General features: G+C 43.3%; 2 protein-coding genes across 3 annotated transcripts in view; one reads left to right on the top strand and one right to left on the bottom strand.

Annotated features, from left to right (window-relative positions):
* The window catches only part of LOC135514902 (solute carrier family 41 member 2-like), a 41,341-nt gene extending 28,363 nt beyond the window's left edge, over positions 1-12,978 (bottom strand). Inside the window, 6 exon segments of the mRNA XM_064938616.1 lie at positions 518-664; positions 874-1,018; positions 3,932-4,003; positions 10,413-10,520; positions 11,300-11,969; positions 12,845-12,978. Of these exon segments, the coding sequence (XP_064794688.1) occupies positions 518-664; positions 874-1,018; positions 3,932-4,003; positions 10,413-10,520; positions 11,300-11,818 (991 nt within the window). The 5' untranslated portion in view covers positions 11,819-11,969; positions 12,845-12,978.
* A 400-nt stretch (positions 12,979-13,378) lies between these two features.
* Positions 13,379-15,992, top strand: LOC135514901 (enoyl-CoA hydratase domain-containing protein 3, mitochondrial-like). 2 transcript variants are annotated; one of them, XM_064938615.1, is made up of 6 exons: positions 13,379-13,545; positions 13,887-14,002; positions 14,095-14,192; positions 14,390-14,590; positions 14,652-14,830; positions 15,080-15,992. In XM_064938615.1, the coding sequence occupies exons 1-6, from the start codon at positions 13,409-13,411 to the stop codon at positions 15,177-15,179; spliced, it is 831 nt and encodes a 276-aa protein (XP_064794687.1). In that variant the 5' UTR covers positions 13,379-13,408; the 3' UTR covers positions 15,180-15,992. The 2 variants fall into 2 exon arrangements, with proteins under 2 accessions (XP_064794687.1, XP_064794686.1); XM_064938614.1 differs by having other exon boundaries at positions 15,076-15,992.
* Positions 15,993-16,374: the final 382 nt, after the last annotated feature.

Genomic DNA, 16,374 nt, shown 5'->3' with positions numbered 1-16,374 from the left:
CAGATGTTTTGCTGTAGCCTTTCATAGATTTTGAGTCTCTGGTCTGGTGATGAATGCTTGTTTCATAGGGCACAGACACGTCAAGGTTAGTAAAATACACTTTCCAAGGGAAACGCTTGCTGGTCCACTGTATTGGGTAATGTAACACGAGGAAGCGTGTGTGAGGCTGGGCAAGGCATATATTAAATATGGACTATGGAGTGGGAGATGGAGAGAGGGAAAGCGAGGGAGAGAAAGATATGGTCTGTTCTGATGAATAACTAGAAATGACACAAAAAAATAACAGCGTAAGAATGCCATCTAGTGGTTGAACAATGCAGTCTGATTCCAAATGGACCATTTCTTTACACTGTTGGACAGATATATTATTCACCATTTTTCAAGAGGAAATAAAACAAACAGAGGAAGGATGAAGTGAAGGATTGTGAACTCAACATAGAGGGTAAAAAAAATAGTTGACTGGTTTTGTATCTTATTTCCATCTGGAAGTATCTAGTCCAAACCCTCCTCCTCTCACCCAGGCAGTTGTAGAGTCCCTGGCTGATCCAGGCCAGGATGGCCAGGGTGATGAGGTCACCGAAGCTGGCGGCGATGGGTGTAGCCACGTTGTCGGGGTTGATGCCCGTCTTCTTGGAGCCCACGATCACTCCCACCATGATGAAGCCTGGGGTTCAGATGGTACAGAGGTCAGGGCGACACGCCTGCACATACCTCAACCTTCCATGTGTGTGTTTGTTACTAATATATAGCATGAGACCCATCAGCAGTAGGCGATAATATGTTGGGCTGTGACTGTTTGATTGTCTGACTGCGCACATTCCATATCAGAGTACATGTGTGTGTCCTTATCTATTTGTGTGTGTGTGTCTGTACCCTGCAGCATAGAGGCTATGAAGGCAGTGGCCACGCTGGCAGAGCAGAGCAGAACGGCATGACTCATCTGGAACTTCCCCTCTGGGATCCAACCCAGAACCACTGCCGCCACTGCTGCCAGGAAGCCTACTACTGTAGCCTGTACCTAGAAGGAGAGAGAGAGGATGACAGAGGGAGAAGGAACTTAGGGAATGAGAGAAAGGGAGAGGTGTGGGGGCAGGGTTAACAGGAATAACATCAACCTGTTTTTCTAACAATGTTTTCCTATTATATGACACACTATCAACATTAAAACACTCAGTCAATAATTAGCACAAGTACTAACCAGAAGTACACATACAGTGCCTTGCGAAAGTATTTGGCCCCCTTGAACTTTGCGACCTTTTGCCACATTTCAGGCTTCAAACATAAAGATATAAAACTGTATTTTTTTGTGAAGAATCAACAAGTGTTAGAATGGCCAAGTCAAAGTCCAGACCTGAATCCAATCGAGAATCTGTGGAAAGAACTGAAAACTGCTGTTCACAAATGCTCTCCATCCAACCTCACTGAGCTCGAGCTGTTTTGCAAGGAGGAATGGGAAAAAATTTCAGTCTCTCGATGTGCAAAACTGATAGAGACATACCCCAAGCGACTTACAGCTATAATCGCAGCAAAAGGTGGCGCTACAAAGTATTAACTTAAGGGGGCTGAATAATTTTGCACGCCCAATTTTTCAGTTTTTGATTTGTTAAAAAAGTTTGAAATATCCAACAAATGTCGTTCCACTTCATGATTGTGTCCCACTTGTTGTTGATTCTTCACAAAAAAAATACAGTTTTATATCTTTATGTTTGAAGCCTGAAATGTGGCAAAAGGTCGCAAAGTTCAAGGGGGCCGAATACTTTCGCAAGGCACTGTACTATGCAGATGGACAGATCGGGAGATAAGGGCACAAATTCAACACCGCTCGCCAATGATCCTTCTAAGACGAACACGGGCGCGCAGCTCCCCCGGGACTGCCACACAGAACAAACATTAGCTCACTGTGAGAAGCATGAGATTGAACTTTACTCAACTTTCTAGAGCAGTGTTCGCCCAGGCATTCCTAGTTGATTGCCAAAGATTTCTGTAAAAAAAAAAAAAAACAACGATAAAGCCTAAAGTTCCTATTTTTATTTATTTTGGTCTCGGGCTGTTGGCGGTAGGTGAACCCGATTCAGCTGCCCTGCGCGCCGGGTGGGTGAACTGTTGCCATTTTTAACCATTTCATGTATCTGGCCTGGAGAGCAAATCAAGTGCACTGTAGGTCTACCGCTGACCAAACAGATGGCTCAGATTACCATGTCTGCAGTAACGTAGAAGGCATAACAGAAAGCTACAGAAAAGTTGATACTGTGAGATTTCAAAATGTTTAAACCATGACTAGAGAGGGACTCGATGAATACAGCAAAGAGCTGCTGTTTTTATGAGTGACTTCATGTTCAAATTCTTTCTCAGCTCTGTCAACACTTTGTATTCAACACTTTTATAAGCCACAAAATGCACATTCTTCCTATTTCCACTCAGCACTGCAACAAGCACTGCAGCAGTAATGAATGAGTTGGAAAGTGAAACCTATAGGCTTGCTGTTATTATTAGCAGCTTGGGTCTTTTTCAATATCCAGGAATATTACACTTTCTCTGTTCATAGGAAAGTGGAGGGGTGTTTGGCCCGAACAACAATGCATTGGCAGGGTAATTCAAACAAAGCCAATATGTGGTGATAATGTATTGGGCCAATAGCTTACTGCACAAACCTCATTGCTACAGTACTGTTTTTAATTGGTTAATATTGCATAGGCTTACATTTGTTATGTCATGAAAAGAAAAGATCAATGTTTCCCTTTCCTGTGGCAATTGTGATCGAGTCAACACAATATTAACCACTTTCAATGTAACATACCGAAACACAACAAATTATGCAGGAGATTGTTGTCGGCAGAACGCATTGGAGTAGAATTCTATTGCATTGACACGCACTGCTCAACTCATCTCTACACTGTGCAGCATAACCAGAGCTGCAGTGGGCCTATATGCAAATAGACCATTGCCATATGGATCTGTGCCATTTTTTGCCTTTATTTAACTAGGCAAGTCAGTTAAGAACAAATTCTTATTTTCAATGACGGCCTAGGAACAGTTAACTGCCTGTTCAGGGGCAGAACGACAGATTTGTACCATGTCAGCTCGGGGGTTTGAACTTGTAACCTTCTGGTTACGAGTCTAATGCTCTACCCACTAGGCTACCCTGCCGCCCCTACTTTGCACAGGACAGTGTTTACAGTATGAGCGGTCATGAGTAGATGCACTTGTTTTGAGATCAAAGCGAGAGTTGCATGTAGCCATGTGCACATTCTGTTAATTTCCTTGTCTAGTTAATGAGTTATAAGCCCAGTTATAATTTGTAGTCAGCAATAGAGGTGTGATTGCTTATGAGAGCACAAAACATGTACATTTCTAGAATTCTTTGAAAAGCTTTTTTTGTCTTAAATGGGCAGTGTAGTATTTTGAGACAGGCTTGAATAAGCTAAGTAACCAATAGGCAGAGGGTAGCATAATTTGTCTGATTCTCTGTAATAATGGCATGGGAATAATAATACATTTTTATTTATTTTGTAAAGTGGTTTCTTGCATCAAGCAACAACATTTTCAGTCACCTCCCTTTCAGACGGACAAGTGGATAAACAGTTTAATGTCAAGCCCTGCATGTTTTTTCAAAAATATCATGGAATGTATGCCTACATTGAACACCACACATTGCCTGCTACTGTAGGATGAATGATAGAACAGCTATTTCCAAGATAAAATGTAATGGGTGCATTTTCTCCATAGTTTGTGATGGTAGGCCCACTGGTAGATCAAAAATCCATAGCAGCTTACTTGGCCACTAACTTAAAGCGGGTACAGACTCAGTGTTCACATGAAACACGTGCTGGAAGTTGTACAACATTTTCACAACGTTCAAGTTTGCTCTGAAATTTGCTCAGTGGCAAAAAACATTGCTGCTCGCAATTAGGCGGACAGTGTGTGTGTTTACCTGTTTTAGCGCCAGGTTTCCTATGATCAGATTCCACTTCTCTATGGGAGAGTCCATCTTCCCCACATTCACCTGCACAGTGACAGACCACAATCAGCAACTCAAATCATTCAATATTCACTTGAATCTCCTACACAAATAACCTGTCCCCAAAAAAACAGATTAATAACTACTTTGAACAGTTTGCAGGAACCGCTAATCAGATTACAAATATGATTAAACTAAACACTGTTCAATTGAGTGCATTGTTTCAGATGGGAAGGTTTATGACTGTTCTTGTTCACTTAGCAAAAGTATGCAGAGCTTAGCAGTTTCTCATTCAGTGAACAGGGAGTGAGATGAGGGAACAAGTGAAACACAACACTGAGTTTCTCTGTGTGAGACCGAACAGAATGATGTGAATGTGTATCTGTGAGGAAAGAGGAAGGGGAGGAACGGGCCAAACTGAACAAAGGGAGAATTCTGTCCAATCACTTCATCATCTTCTCAAACCCCAGATCATTTGAATAGGGGGAGAAAGAGAGGGAGGAAAAAAAGCGAGGAAGCAAGATGGGAAAACCAGAGTGTAATGGTGTGTGTGAGAGTGTATGTGTAAAATGGGAGAACCAGAGTGTAACGGTGTATGTGTAAGATGGGAGCGAGAGACAGAAATAGAAATACACTTTTGATTAATGTAACTTGTGTATCACCTTAAAATGTACAAGGTTGTGTCTGGCATTCACTGAACTGTGGTTTATATTCCTGAGAGCTTCTACCCAGTCCTCATCTGAGATTTCTGAACCAAGTTCTTGTTCCCAAGCCATTTTAATGGTTTCTGTGGATACCTCTATGTGGGCCTGTAGCACATCATACAGTCTAGAGACTGACCCTTTTGAATGGGGTTTGACAAGGATCAGGCTATCTAATGTAGGATTATTTGTCTTAATGCCATACTGTGGGATATGTGTCCTTAAGAAATTCCTGATTTGGAGGTATCTGAAAAAATGTGCTGTTGGCATGTTGAACTTTCCCTGTAACTGTTGAAATGAAGTTAACTGACCATCCATGTATAAATGACCAATTGTTGTGAGCCCTTTCTCCCTCCACTGTGAAAACACCATATCATCCAATGCAGGGTAGAAAGCATGAGTTAAGCAAATCATGCTGTCAATGTATACAGTGGGTATGTTAAGGAAATACCTCATCTGTTTCCAGATTCTAAGAGCATGACAAATGACTGGATGAGAGTCATAAGTGGCTTTTTCTACATATGCTGGACTATTAACAAGTGCAGGGAGTGAGGAACGTTGACAGGAGGCCTGCTCAATCAAAAGCCATGAAGGCATATCCTTCTGTCTTATCACAGGTAAACTTTCCCTCCACAAAGACACAATGTTCAGATTTTCAGCCCAATAATACAGTTTGAAGTGAGGAAGGCCAAAGCCCACCTCGTATCTTGTACTTGCAAAAATGCTTCTTTGAAATTCTGGCTGCCTTGTTATCCCATCAAATGGAATTACTATTGAATGCAGTTTCTTAAAATAGCTTTGTGGTATTAAATTGGGTAGACATTGGAAGAGGTAAAGAAACCTGGGTAGGACAACCATTTTAATAGCGTTTATATGACCAACCAAGGAGATTTCCAAAAATCTATATTTTGTTTGAACTGATACATTTTCATGTCCCAATTGACTTTCAATAGCTGATCAAGTTCTTGTCACTACAATGCCAAGGCTTGTGAACTTGTCCATCTTGCCCAAGGAGCCGAATGTATTTATCAAGTTAAGTAAAGGGGGAATAGAAATGTTAGGCTTGGATGAAAACAAAAGAACATAGTCTGCATATAGGGACATTTTGTGCTGCATGTCTTTCATTATAACCTGGAGCGATATCGGCACATGCACGAATGAGAGTAGAAAGGGGTTCCATGGCTATAGCGAAGAGAGCAGGCGAAACAGGGCACCCCTGTCGGCAGCCCTTGAACAGGCGGAATGACTTTGACATTTCCTGATTGGTTACCACGGACGCCATTGGGTGTGCATAAATAATTCTGATCCAATTAATAAATTCCTTTCCAAACGTGAAATGCTCCAGAACTGACATCATATACTTCCACTCAATCTGATCAAACGCCTTCTCTGCGTCAAGAGCAATTACCACTGCCTCAGCTTTATGATCATGATACATTACATTGAAAAGGCGTCTGAAATTCTAGTATATATGTCGGCCCGGGATTTTATTTTTACCTTTATTTAACTAGGCAAGTCAGTTAAGAACAAATTCTGATTTTCAATAACGGCCTAGGAACAGTGGGTTAACTGCCTGTTCAGTGGCAGAACAACTGATTTTTACCTTGTCAGCTTGGGGATTCAGTCTTGCAACCTTTTGGTTACAAGTCCAATGCTCTAACCACTACGCTACCTGCCAATAAAACCTGTCTGGTCAGGGTGTATTATGTCAGAAATTTTTTTTCTTCAAATCGGTTTGCATTATCTTTGTCAACACGTTATTTTCTATGGGGAGTAACGACACGGGGCGATAAGACGACATCTCCATGGAATCTATCTTTTTTCAAGATCAGTGCTATTGTGATCAGTGCAATTGTGATCAGTGCTATTGTGATCAGTGCTATTGTGATCAGTGCTATTGTGATCAGTGCTATTGTAGCCTCATACAGTGTTTCCAGGAGTTTGGCATTTTCTTTGGAATGTTTAAACAGTCGCAACATAAGTGGAGCTAGACTGGAGCAGTACTTCTTATAGCATTCTATTACATATCTATCAGGCACAGGGGCCTTTCTGTTTGGAAAATGTGCTCTCGCTGTGTTAATTTCCTAGGAGGTTATCCCAGCATCAGGTGTAGCAGCTGCCCCCCTGTCTAGTTTAGGAAGTTCACATTCAGTGAGAAAACGTTCCATAGTTTGTGGATCAGTAGCATCGCATTTTGATTGATATAGCTGAGTAAAACTGCGCAAAGTATTTATTAATATCCTGCGGATCTGTTACTATTTTACCCTTAGTCTTTTATTTTGTGAAAAGCTCTAGATGCCTGTACATGCCTTAGCTGTCTTGCTAATAATTTGTGGTTTGTCACCCAGTTCAAAATAACTTTGTTGCGTTCTAGCAAGTAAAGAGCCAACCTGTTTCGAAAGTATGGTATTGTATTCATATTTCAACTTTGTGATCTTCTCAAGGACTACATTCGAGGAATGTCCTAAAAGCGTTCTCCTGTTCCCCTAACTCTCAATTTCTCTCATCCTAGTATTGGAGCGTTTCTTCCTCTCTGATGTATAATAAATAATGAAACCTCTAATCACAGCCTTAAGAGATTCCCAAAGGGTGGAGTCGTCAACATCCCCGTGTCGTTAGCTCCGAAAGAAAAAAGTCAAAAAGTCTCATCTTTCCACAAGTATGGGTCTAAGTGCCAAAGTCGCCGACCTGTAGACATATTGTCGAGTTTCAGCACCATGGACAGAGGAGAGTGGTCCGTAATTAGAATAGGGTGATAGGTTACCAACGCAGCTTGGAGTCCAACAAAAAAGTAAATTCTGGAATATGATTTATGAATTGACGAAAAGAAAGAATAATCCCGATCTGTTGGGTCAGTCTCCAAATATCGACAATGTTAAGGTTTGTCATTAATGTATTTAGACACACATGGATTTGATTGTTGAAGTGACCTTGATAGCTGTTTATCTAAAAGAGGATCTAACGTACAAAATAAAGTCACCTCCAACAATAACACTTGTATCCGATATATTTGATATGGTCTTAAATACCATTTGAAAAAATGATGTTTCATCGAAGTTGGGTCCATATAAATTGACCAAGGTTATTGGTTTCAAATTCAGTGTACCAGCCACAATAATATACCGATCATTATGATCTGAAATGGAGGATGAGTAAACAAAAAGGAATGTTTTTTCTTATCAGGATTGCTACCCCTCTTGCTTTTGCATCAAAATTAGACTGGTATATCTGACCGATCCAGTCGACTTGTAGCTTGGCCTGAGCCGAGCATTTAATAGGAGTTTCTTGAAGAAGCACTATGTCAGCGCCCAGTGATTTAAGATTGAGAACAAATCTTAGCTCGTTTCACAACATGCCCTAAGCCATTACAGTTCCAGCTGACAATCTTTATTCTACCAGGTCTACTCTGTGCTTGGTCACTATGTGGCATTTCTTAATTTAGAGCAAATTGTTGCTGTCATACAAAACCCAAAAGGAAAACATCCCGCCGTGCGGGAGCTTGTCATGCCACCTGTATTAATAAATTAATGAACATAAAACACAGACCCCATCCCCCCCTCCCGTTCCATTACTGAGTGACTTCCCCAAACGAAGCACTCCTTGACTAACACACAAACCTTAGTTTGCGCATGCATATAAACTAATATTGAATAACACTTAACTCTCACGTTAGGGGCGCTAAAACATGATAGGCTAAACAATGCTATAACATATCACCCATCATATACAGTGGGGAGAACAAGTATTTGATAACCTGCCAAATCGGCAGTGTTTCCTACTTACAAGTTATGTAGAGGTCTGTAATTTTTATCATAGGTACACTTCAACTATGAGAGACGGAATCTAAAACAAAAATCCCAAAAATAACATTGAATGATTTTTAAGTAATTAATTAGCATTTTATTGCATGACATAAGTATTTGATACATCAGAAAAGCAGAACTTAATATTTGGTAAAGAAACCTTTGTTTGCAATTACAGAGATCGTCCGTTTCTTGTAGTTCTTGACCAGGTTTGCACACACTGCAGCAGGGATTTTGGCCCACTCCTCCATACAGACCGTCTCCAGATCCTTCAGGTTTCGGGGCTGTCGCTGGGCAATACGGACTTTCAGCTCCCTCCAAAGATTTTCTATTGGGTTCAGATCTGGAGACTGGCTAGGCCGCTCCAGGACCTTGAGATGCTTCTTACGGAGCCACTCCTTAGTTGCCCTGGCTGTGTGTTTCGGGTCGTTGTCATGCTGGAAGACCCAGCCACGATCCATCTTCAATGCTCTTACTGAGGGAAGGAGGTTGTTGGCCAAGATCTCGCGATACATGGCCCCATCCATTCTCCCCTCAATACGGTGCAGTCGTCCTGTCCCCTTTGCAGAAAAGCATCCCCAAAGAATAATGTTTCCACCTCCATGCTTCACGGTTGGGATGGTGTGCTTGGGGTTGTACTCATCCTTCTTCTTCCTTCAAACACAGCGAGTGGAGTTTAGACCAAAAAGCTCTATTCCTCCTCTGGATCATCCAGATAGTCATTGGCAAACTTCAGACGGGCCTGGACATGCGCTGGCTTGAGCAGGGGGACCTTGCGTACGCTGCAGGATTTTAATCCATGACGGCGTAGTGTGTTACTAATGGTTTTCTTTTAGACTGTGGTCCCAGCTCTCTTCAGGTCATTGACCAGGTCCTGCTGTGTAGTTCTGGGCTGATCCCTCACCTTCCTCATGATCATTGATGCCCCACGAGGATAGATCCTGCATGAAGCCCCAGACCGAGGGTGATTGACCGTCATCTTGAACTTCTTCCATTTTCTAATAATTGCACCAACTGTTGTTGCCTTCTAACCAAGCTGCTTGCCTATTGTCCTGTAGCCCATTCCAGCCTTGTGCAGGTCTACAATTGTATCCCTGATGTCTTTACACAGTTCCTCACCTCCAAGGTAAGATCTGGGTAGAAAGACACCCTGGCTCCGTTGAAGTTAAGGCGGAACTTTAAACTAGCCAGCTTGAGGATGAGATCCCTGGTCTGGGGATATTGCAGCCGTGCGATGAATGGCCTTGGTTGTGCACCTTTGGCCGGCTTCGTTGCCTGTGATCTGTGTGTGCGGTCGATCAGGATGGCCGTTTTGAAGTGTTCACTCCCCAGCAATGCCAGAATCAGCTCTGAGACAAATTCAGTGGGTTTCCCTTTCTCAGTGTCCTCCTGGATCCCACATATTCGGATGTTCTGGCGTCTTGAATGCCACTCGAGCAATTCCAAGCGGGCGTTCAGGGTTTATTGTCATTTTTGAACGTTGTGCACTGTTTCTCTGTCCTGTAGCCTGGCCTCGTGATCGACTGTCGTCTGCTCAACCTCATGCACCCAGCCCTTGGCTGCCGTCACAGTTTCAGTCAAAGTCCCAATACTCTTTGAGATATCAGCTAACCTTGTGTCCACCTTCTTGCTTAGTGAGTTTATAGCAGCCAGTAGGTCACTGAGCAGGTTCTGTGGAGAACTCTTGGGAGATAGCATCTTCAGCTAACTCCTTGTGGGTTGGAGATGTTGAAATTGGTTAATTGTCCAGCTCATTCAAATGATCTTGTTTAGCTCCCCCTTTGTTGGTGCCATTTCTCTTTGTCATATTGCCAGACAATGTTTTAAGTTATAGGTTGTGAGAGGTTAAGATAAATAAGAATTTGTTTCAAAATTGAGCGGAGCACTAGCAAAGCATGTCTACTCCATAGCACGCTCTCTAGCGCCTCCCTGTGTGTGTGTGTGTCTTACCGCAGTGGATAGTCTGGATGCGAGGGTCATCTCCAGGTTGCCCTTCAGGCCCAGCAGAGCCGGAACCAAGATGAAGATCTCTGTAATGTACTTAAAGGCATCCCAGTGCTGGGGGAGAGGGGGGGGGAGAGAGAGAGAGAGAGAGAAAGAGGGAAGAAAGAGAGGAAGAGGGGGAGAGAGAGAGAGAGAAAGAAAGGAGAGGAGACAGTGATATTAGACATGTCATTGTTGTTGATAGTCTATTGTTGGCTACTGGCTAGTACAGAGCAGATGGGAGCTTACTATTCGTTCATTGTCAGCTTGTCTTTATTAGAAAGTTGTCCCCATTCAAATATTTACATTCATTGGGGCGGCAGGGTAGCCTAGTGGTTAGCCTAGTGGTTAGCGCATTGGACTAGTCACCGAAAGGTTGCAAGATCAAACCCCCGAGCTGACAAGGTACAAATCTGTTGTTCTGCCCCTAAACAGGCAGTTAACCCACTGTTCCTAGGCCGTCATTGAAAATAAGAATTTGTTCTTAACTGACTTGCCTAGTAAAATAAAGATAAAAAAAAATAATGTTATATCAAAATTAAATAAGGCGAAATGCCGTAGCTTCCAGTCATAAGATCCTTCCTAGTAGCCTATCCCTACTAGTATTGGCTGAGTGGCTATGAGAATCCCTTTAACAATGTAATATCAATATACAGATATCCCTTTATCACCTTCCTTGAAAGCTCTTACAGCCATTTACTCTGGACTACACATGGAATGGAGTCATAAGTAAACAATATAAACCAATTGATTTAAACTGTGCCAAATCCACCTCTTCTACCTAATTGAACTTCACATGCACTAGCCCACACCCCAGTCTCAACAGGACCTATGCTCTACCATTCCAGTCTCACCTGTACTATGTCCAGCACCATCCCTGCCGACACCGTGCCGAACCCAGCCAGCAGGAAAGGCACCACGATCTGCAGTGCCATGGCCAGAGGCGACTCCTTGGGCATATTCCGTGTGGGGGGCCTCTGACTCTCCTCTTCCTCCTTCTCCTCGTCATCACCCTCCTCCCCTGAGAGTGTCCCCTCATGGAGCATGGGCTCAGTCTCAGAGTACCGCACATCCCCACCGTCTGACAGGCTAACGGATGTCCGCGCTACCCGGTCCGAGTGCCGGCGCACCTCCAGGTGAGGGGGGTCAGGCCGGTAGCCGTTCCCATCAGGTTTGGGCACCAGGTCGGCCATGGCCAGACCACGCTCCTCCTGGAGCTTGGTGTATCCCGTAGGGACCATGGTTTGGAACACAGAGGGGATCCACCCGGTAGGCACTGGCTTCAGAGAGAGACTGCTCCAGCCACCGGTGGCTCCGCTCATACGCACCACTAGGCTAGGGCCCAGAGAGTCGCCCAGTGTGTGGATGTTCATGCTAAGCAATGCTGCTGATGAGTCCGCAATGTCTCATCTCCATTCATTCAGGTGGGACAGTGTGAAAGAGGGCAGGCAGGGCTGGTTAAATAGGAAGAGGGGCATCCATGTCCACTATGATCAGCCCAAAGACTGTCACTGTTCTCTCCAGCTCATGCAAGCAAAACAAACACAAATTATAGTCTAGCTATTCTCCCCAGGGCAAAGGCAAACCACATTTAATTTCAAACAGATTAGATAGCCTACATTGCTTGTTTTGGTTCTGTTATCAGAAGACCCTGAGGCTGAGGAGAGGAGGAGCTGTCTACACAATGCATGCTGATTAATAACCCACTATCTGGTTGCTTTCAGGTCGGCCTATTGTATGTCTGGTTGAATGTCTCTGAAAGCCTGCACAAATATGATATCAAAGTGCATATGTGCTGTCTATGATTGTATTTATTTTTACATGACATAACATAAGCTCTGCTTATGACCAAGTCTTGAAACAGTGAAATACATAAGCAACATTCTCTGCTTCTCTGGCCAATATAATTCAACACAACTTTTCTCCTCAGATAAATTGATATTTTGGAAAATGTAGAAAGCTATGCCATATGGATAGTTCCATAATAAATTATTGTTTTTACATTGGAGAGGCCCATGTGGCACCAGCAACGGAAAAATACGGTTGATGTGTTAGAAATCAGTCTGTCAGTCTACGTACGTACTGTCAGAACCAGGCTAAAAGCTCCCACTAAGTCCTGCGTCTAGGTGGATAGATATTTCACAGGTTTTTAACACCAATAGAACGGGTAGCAAACTGAAAAGCGAATTTGATAAGGAAGTGAAGAATAACTGCGTTATCCCGCTTTTAAAGAATAGTTTTATTACCGTTATCACGTTTATGTCAAAATGTTCATCTGGCAAGGCAAATCTAGCCACATAAACAGCTTGATGGATGCTAACGCGAGCTAACATAACGTTAGTTGGCTAGTAGTACCTCCAAGGTAGCTAAACAAACAGGAGAAAAGCAAAAAGGCTTACCTATACAGGTGGAATGCGCTTGACTTAAGGAAGTTTATACTAATTTTGACTGTTTTATTTTCCTTTTTCTGTTCCGGATTTCTCTGAAGGATGCCCTTTTCCTTTTGACACTAAGCTCGACGCGTCACAGGAAAAGTGCCACACAGACTAGTAGTACGCAGGCGCAGAGCACACCTTGTCGCGACATCTGGCAGGAATGTCTTGACCAGGGGCCACTGGTCGTGTCCTTATACAATGAGTTCAGGACATTTATGTCAAGGACATCAAATAGGCGCAGATTCCTATGCGTAAATATGTTATTTGAAATATGAATTCACAGTTTGTGATTTTGCATTGATGCGCTTGTTACAAAACAACTATTCTGAAATTGTATTGTGTTATGACATAATACATGCAGTAGTTGCAATCAATATACAGGTTCGTCAATTTATAATCCATTAACCCAAAGGGAAGTATGACAATGTTTTGAGTTTTGTCACCCCGAAACAGTAGAAGGCGCTATACACCAATGAAATGTAGGTTTTCAACCTGTGACCCAAATGTTGACGCAAGGACAGTCGAAACATGACTCGAAATTTGTTTTACCGAGCTGCTAATATTGTCCAACTCAGCAGGTTTACACTTCTAGCTGGGTCAAGGTTACTTTGCACGCAAACTCAAGCAGAGCCACCGACTGTCAGACAGCAAAACAATGGAATAAGGTATTCAAGTTGTCAGCAAACTAACCAAGCTAACCAGCTTGACAACTCTGTCAGTGTTTGATTCCTGTGGTCAAAGAACTTACGCATTGGTCGGCGACCACCTTTTGCAAAAGGTGTGCCCATTGTACATAAACTGTCCATTTTGGGCACGCGCTTCCATCTCTTTAATATATAAACGGATCACCTGAAACGTTAAATGGTGTATCTAGCTAGTAAGCAGTATGTCCTATAAAAATCTCACTATCACTCTTCAGGTACACCGTGCATTGCTCGGTACTGTGCATTGATTTGTGTTCCTCTGTAAATGATTCTTGCTGCTGTAACTGTAATTACATGTGCAGGAGAATAACCCTGAACAAGCCCAAGAAGAGGAATGCCCTGTCTCTGTCCATGCTGGAATCACTGAGAAGCAACATCCTGGCTGACAGCCACGACCTCAGAGTCATCGTCATATCAGGTAAGATACCACCAGAGTGCTGATCCATGATCAGATGTGCCCCTTGGTCCCCCCTTCATAAACACTGTTGTATTGTGTTTTGTGTGTTCCAGCTAAGGGACCAGTGTTCTCCTCTGGGCATGACCTGAAGGAGCTGACATCAGCACAGGGCAGAGATTACCACACCAAGGTGTTTCAGGCCTGCTCAGAGGTGTGGTTCACTGTCGTACTGTATACAAATATACTGTACACACACATCATCATCATCATGATTGGCGATCGCTCCAGTCGTGTATGATTGTCCTCCATAGAGTCTTCTATTTGGGGGTCTTCAGATGGCTGTGTACATACAGTACACACACACATTCTCATCTACAAACACACTTATACCTCTTGTTGTTATTGAAGGTTATGACCCTGATACAAGACATTCCTGTGCCTGTGATTGCCATGGTGAATGGGGTTGCCACAGCAGCAGGATGCCAGCTTGTTGCCAGTTGTGACATTGCCGTGGTGACGGAGAAGTCCACCTTCGCCACGCCAGGGGTCAACGTGGGTCTTTTCTGCTCAACACCAGCCGTGGCAATAGGAAGAGCTGTCCCCAAGAAGGTAAACACACACGCACACAAACACACTCTGTGTAGCACTGATATATTCTGATATTTTACAGGTCGCCATGGAGATGCTGTTCACAGGAAGCCCGATCTCGGCACAGGATGCTTTGAGGCACGGGCTGGTCAGTAAGGTGGTTCCTGAGGAGCGTCTAGAGGAGGAGACGTTAGCCATCGCACGGCGGGTCTGTCAGGCCAGCCGGCCCGTTGTAGCCCTTGGCAAGGCCACCTTCCACAGGTGTGTCTCTCACTCCACAGATGTTTTACCACACTGTAGCACTCAACCCTTCTGCCTACCATGTATTCATTCCCTGTTTGCTACGTTTTGATGTTTTTGTTGGTTTGAGTGGATATCCACTGATACACTTGCATGCAAAAAGACAGCAAAAGACTCACTAATCTTTTGTCTAGAAAGATAAATACTATATGCATGCGTAGTTTGATACATATTTGAATCATAATTTCATTTTTTTCCTCTCCCAGACAGATGGCCCAGGGGCGGGATGCGGCCTATGCTACAGCCTCTCGTGTCATGGTGGATAACCTGGCTCTCAGAGACGGACAGGAGGGGATACGGGCCTTCATAGAGAAACGGAAACCTGTGTGGACAAACAAAGCAGAGAAGGCCAATGACGAGTGATGTCTGCTGGGCTGGCCTACCATGGCCTGTGTTGGGTGCACGGGCTGGTGAGGGATGCTCGGCCTGCTCGAACCAGGGACCCTCTGCACACATCAACAACTGACACCCTCAAAGCATCGTTACCTATCACTCCACAAAAGCCACAACTACTTCAAGGTCTCAGAGCGAGTGACGTCATCGATTTAAACGCTATTAGCGCGCACCCCACTAACATGCTAGCCATTTCACACCAGTTACATCAACAGCCTCTGGAATGGAGAGGGAGCCTGTGGATGGTTGAGGTGTTAAACTCGACCTGAACCCATCACAGAACACATGCTCGAGGAGCACATTTTGAAATTAAATCCCTGTTGATTATTGTAGTGATCATCTGATGAAGGGATACTGCAGGGCTGTCTTCATGTATGCCCTTTGGAGGGGGTGAGGTGAAGGGTCTTGGAAAGGTAGATACTTGAGATACACCCATGGTCAAGGGACTCACACAGTACATAGATTGGGCACTTCTTGTGAGACAGAATGTAAATGTTTAAAGGAGCAGTTGAGACAAATAAAAAGCGGTCACCCCGACACTGATTTGGTAAAAAGCTGATGCATGGACCTGGAGAAATGTCACCATGCTAAAATTCATAGACAGAGCTATGGATGCAAGGACTGACCGTCCATGAGATACAAATGTGTTTTCAGGCTATACATTCCTTACAAAGGCGTAAAACAAGCTTATATTTCTGCTTCTGATACGACAATAAAACTAAGCTCATGAGGAATCTAGTAAGTTTTATTATTCAGTTCTGTATCCAATTTTCAAAGAAAATAGATGAAAAGGAAAACGAGTTGCTCTCGTCGTTGATAAACTAAATTGATAACCAGTTGTTCAGAGACACAAAGACTACTCCATGGCTATTTTAAAAATGACAAAGTTCTCATAGATGAGGAAAATAATGAAACATAATTCTAGCCCGGTTATGGATTGTAACAACACAATAAAAAAAGAAGCTTTTGTATATATATATTCACATATAACTAATTGGAACACACAAGCACTAATTCAACATGGTGAAGATAACTATGTAAACAGAAGGCACAGTATGTGTGGATGGTGTGGTGTGTGTTTATTTTTTATTTTATTTGTTATGTTTGGGAAA

The sequence above is a fragment of the Oncorhynchus masou genome, chromosome 26 (assembly GCF_036934945.1).
Source record: "Oncorhynchus masou masou isolate Uvic2021 chromosome 26, UVic_Omas_1.1, whole genome shotgun sequence".
NCBI classification, from domain to species: Eukaryota; Metazoa; Chordata; class Actinopteri; order Salmoniformes; family Salmonidae; genus Oncorhynchus; species Oncorhynchus masou.
This window is presented reverse-complemented; position numbering and strand designations above follow the sequence as displayed.

What these genes read in the sequence shown, in the direction of transcription:
- LOC135514901 (XM_064938614.1), top strand. Translation starts at nt 13,409, where the DNA reads ATGACTCGAAATTTGTTTTACCGAGCTGCTAATATTGTCCAACTCAGC. An exon ending in CAGCAAAACAATGGAATAAG is followed by an intron (nt 13,546 to 13,886) that starts GTATTCAAGTTG and finishes TTACATGTGCAG; the next exon opens with GAGAATAACCCTGAACAAGC. An exon ending in GAAGAGCTGTCCCCAAGAAG is followed by an intron (nt 14,591 to 14,651) that starts GTAAACACACAC and finishes GATATTTTACAG; the next exon opens with GTCGCCATGGAGATGCTGTT.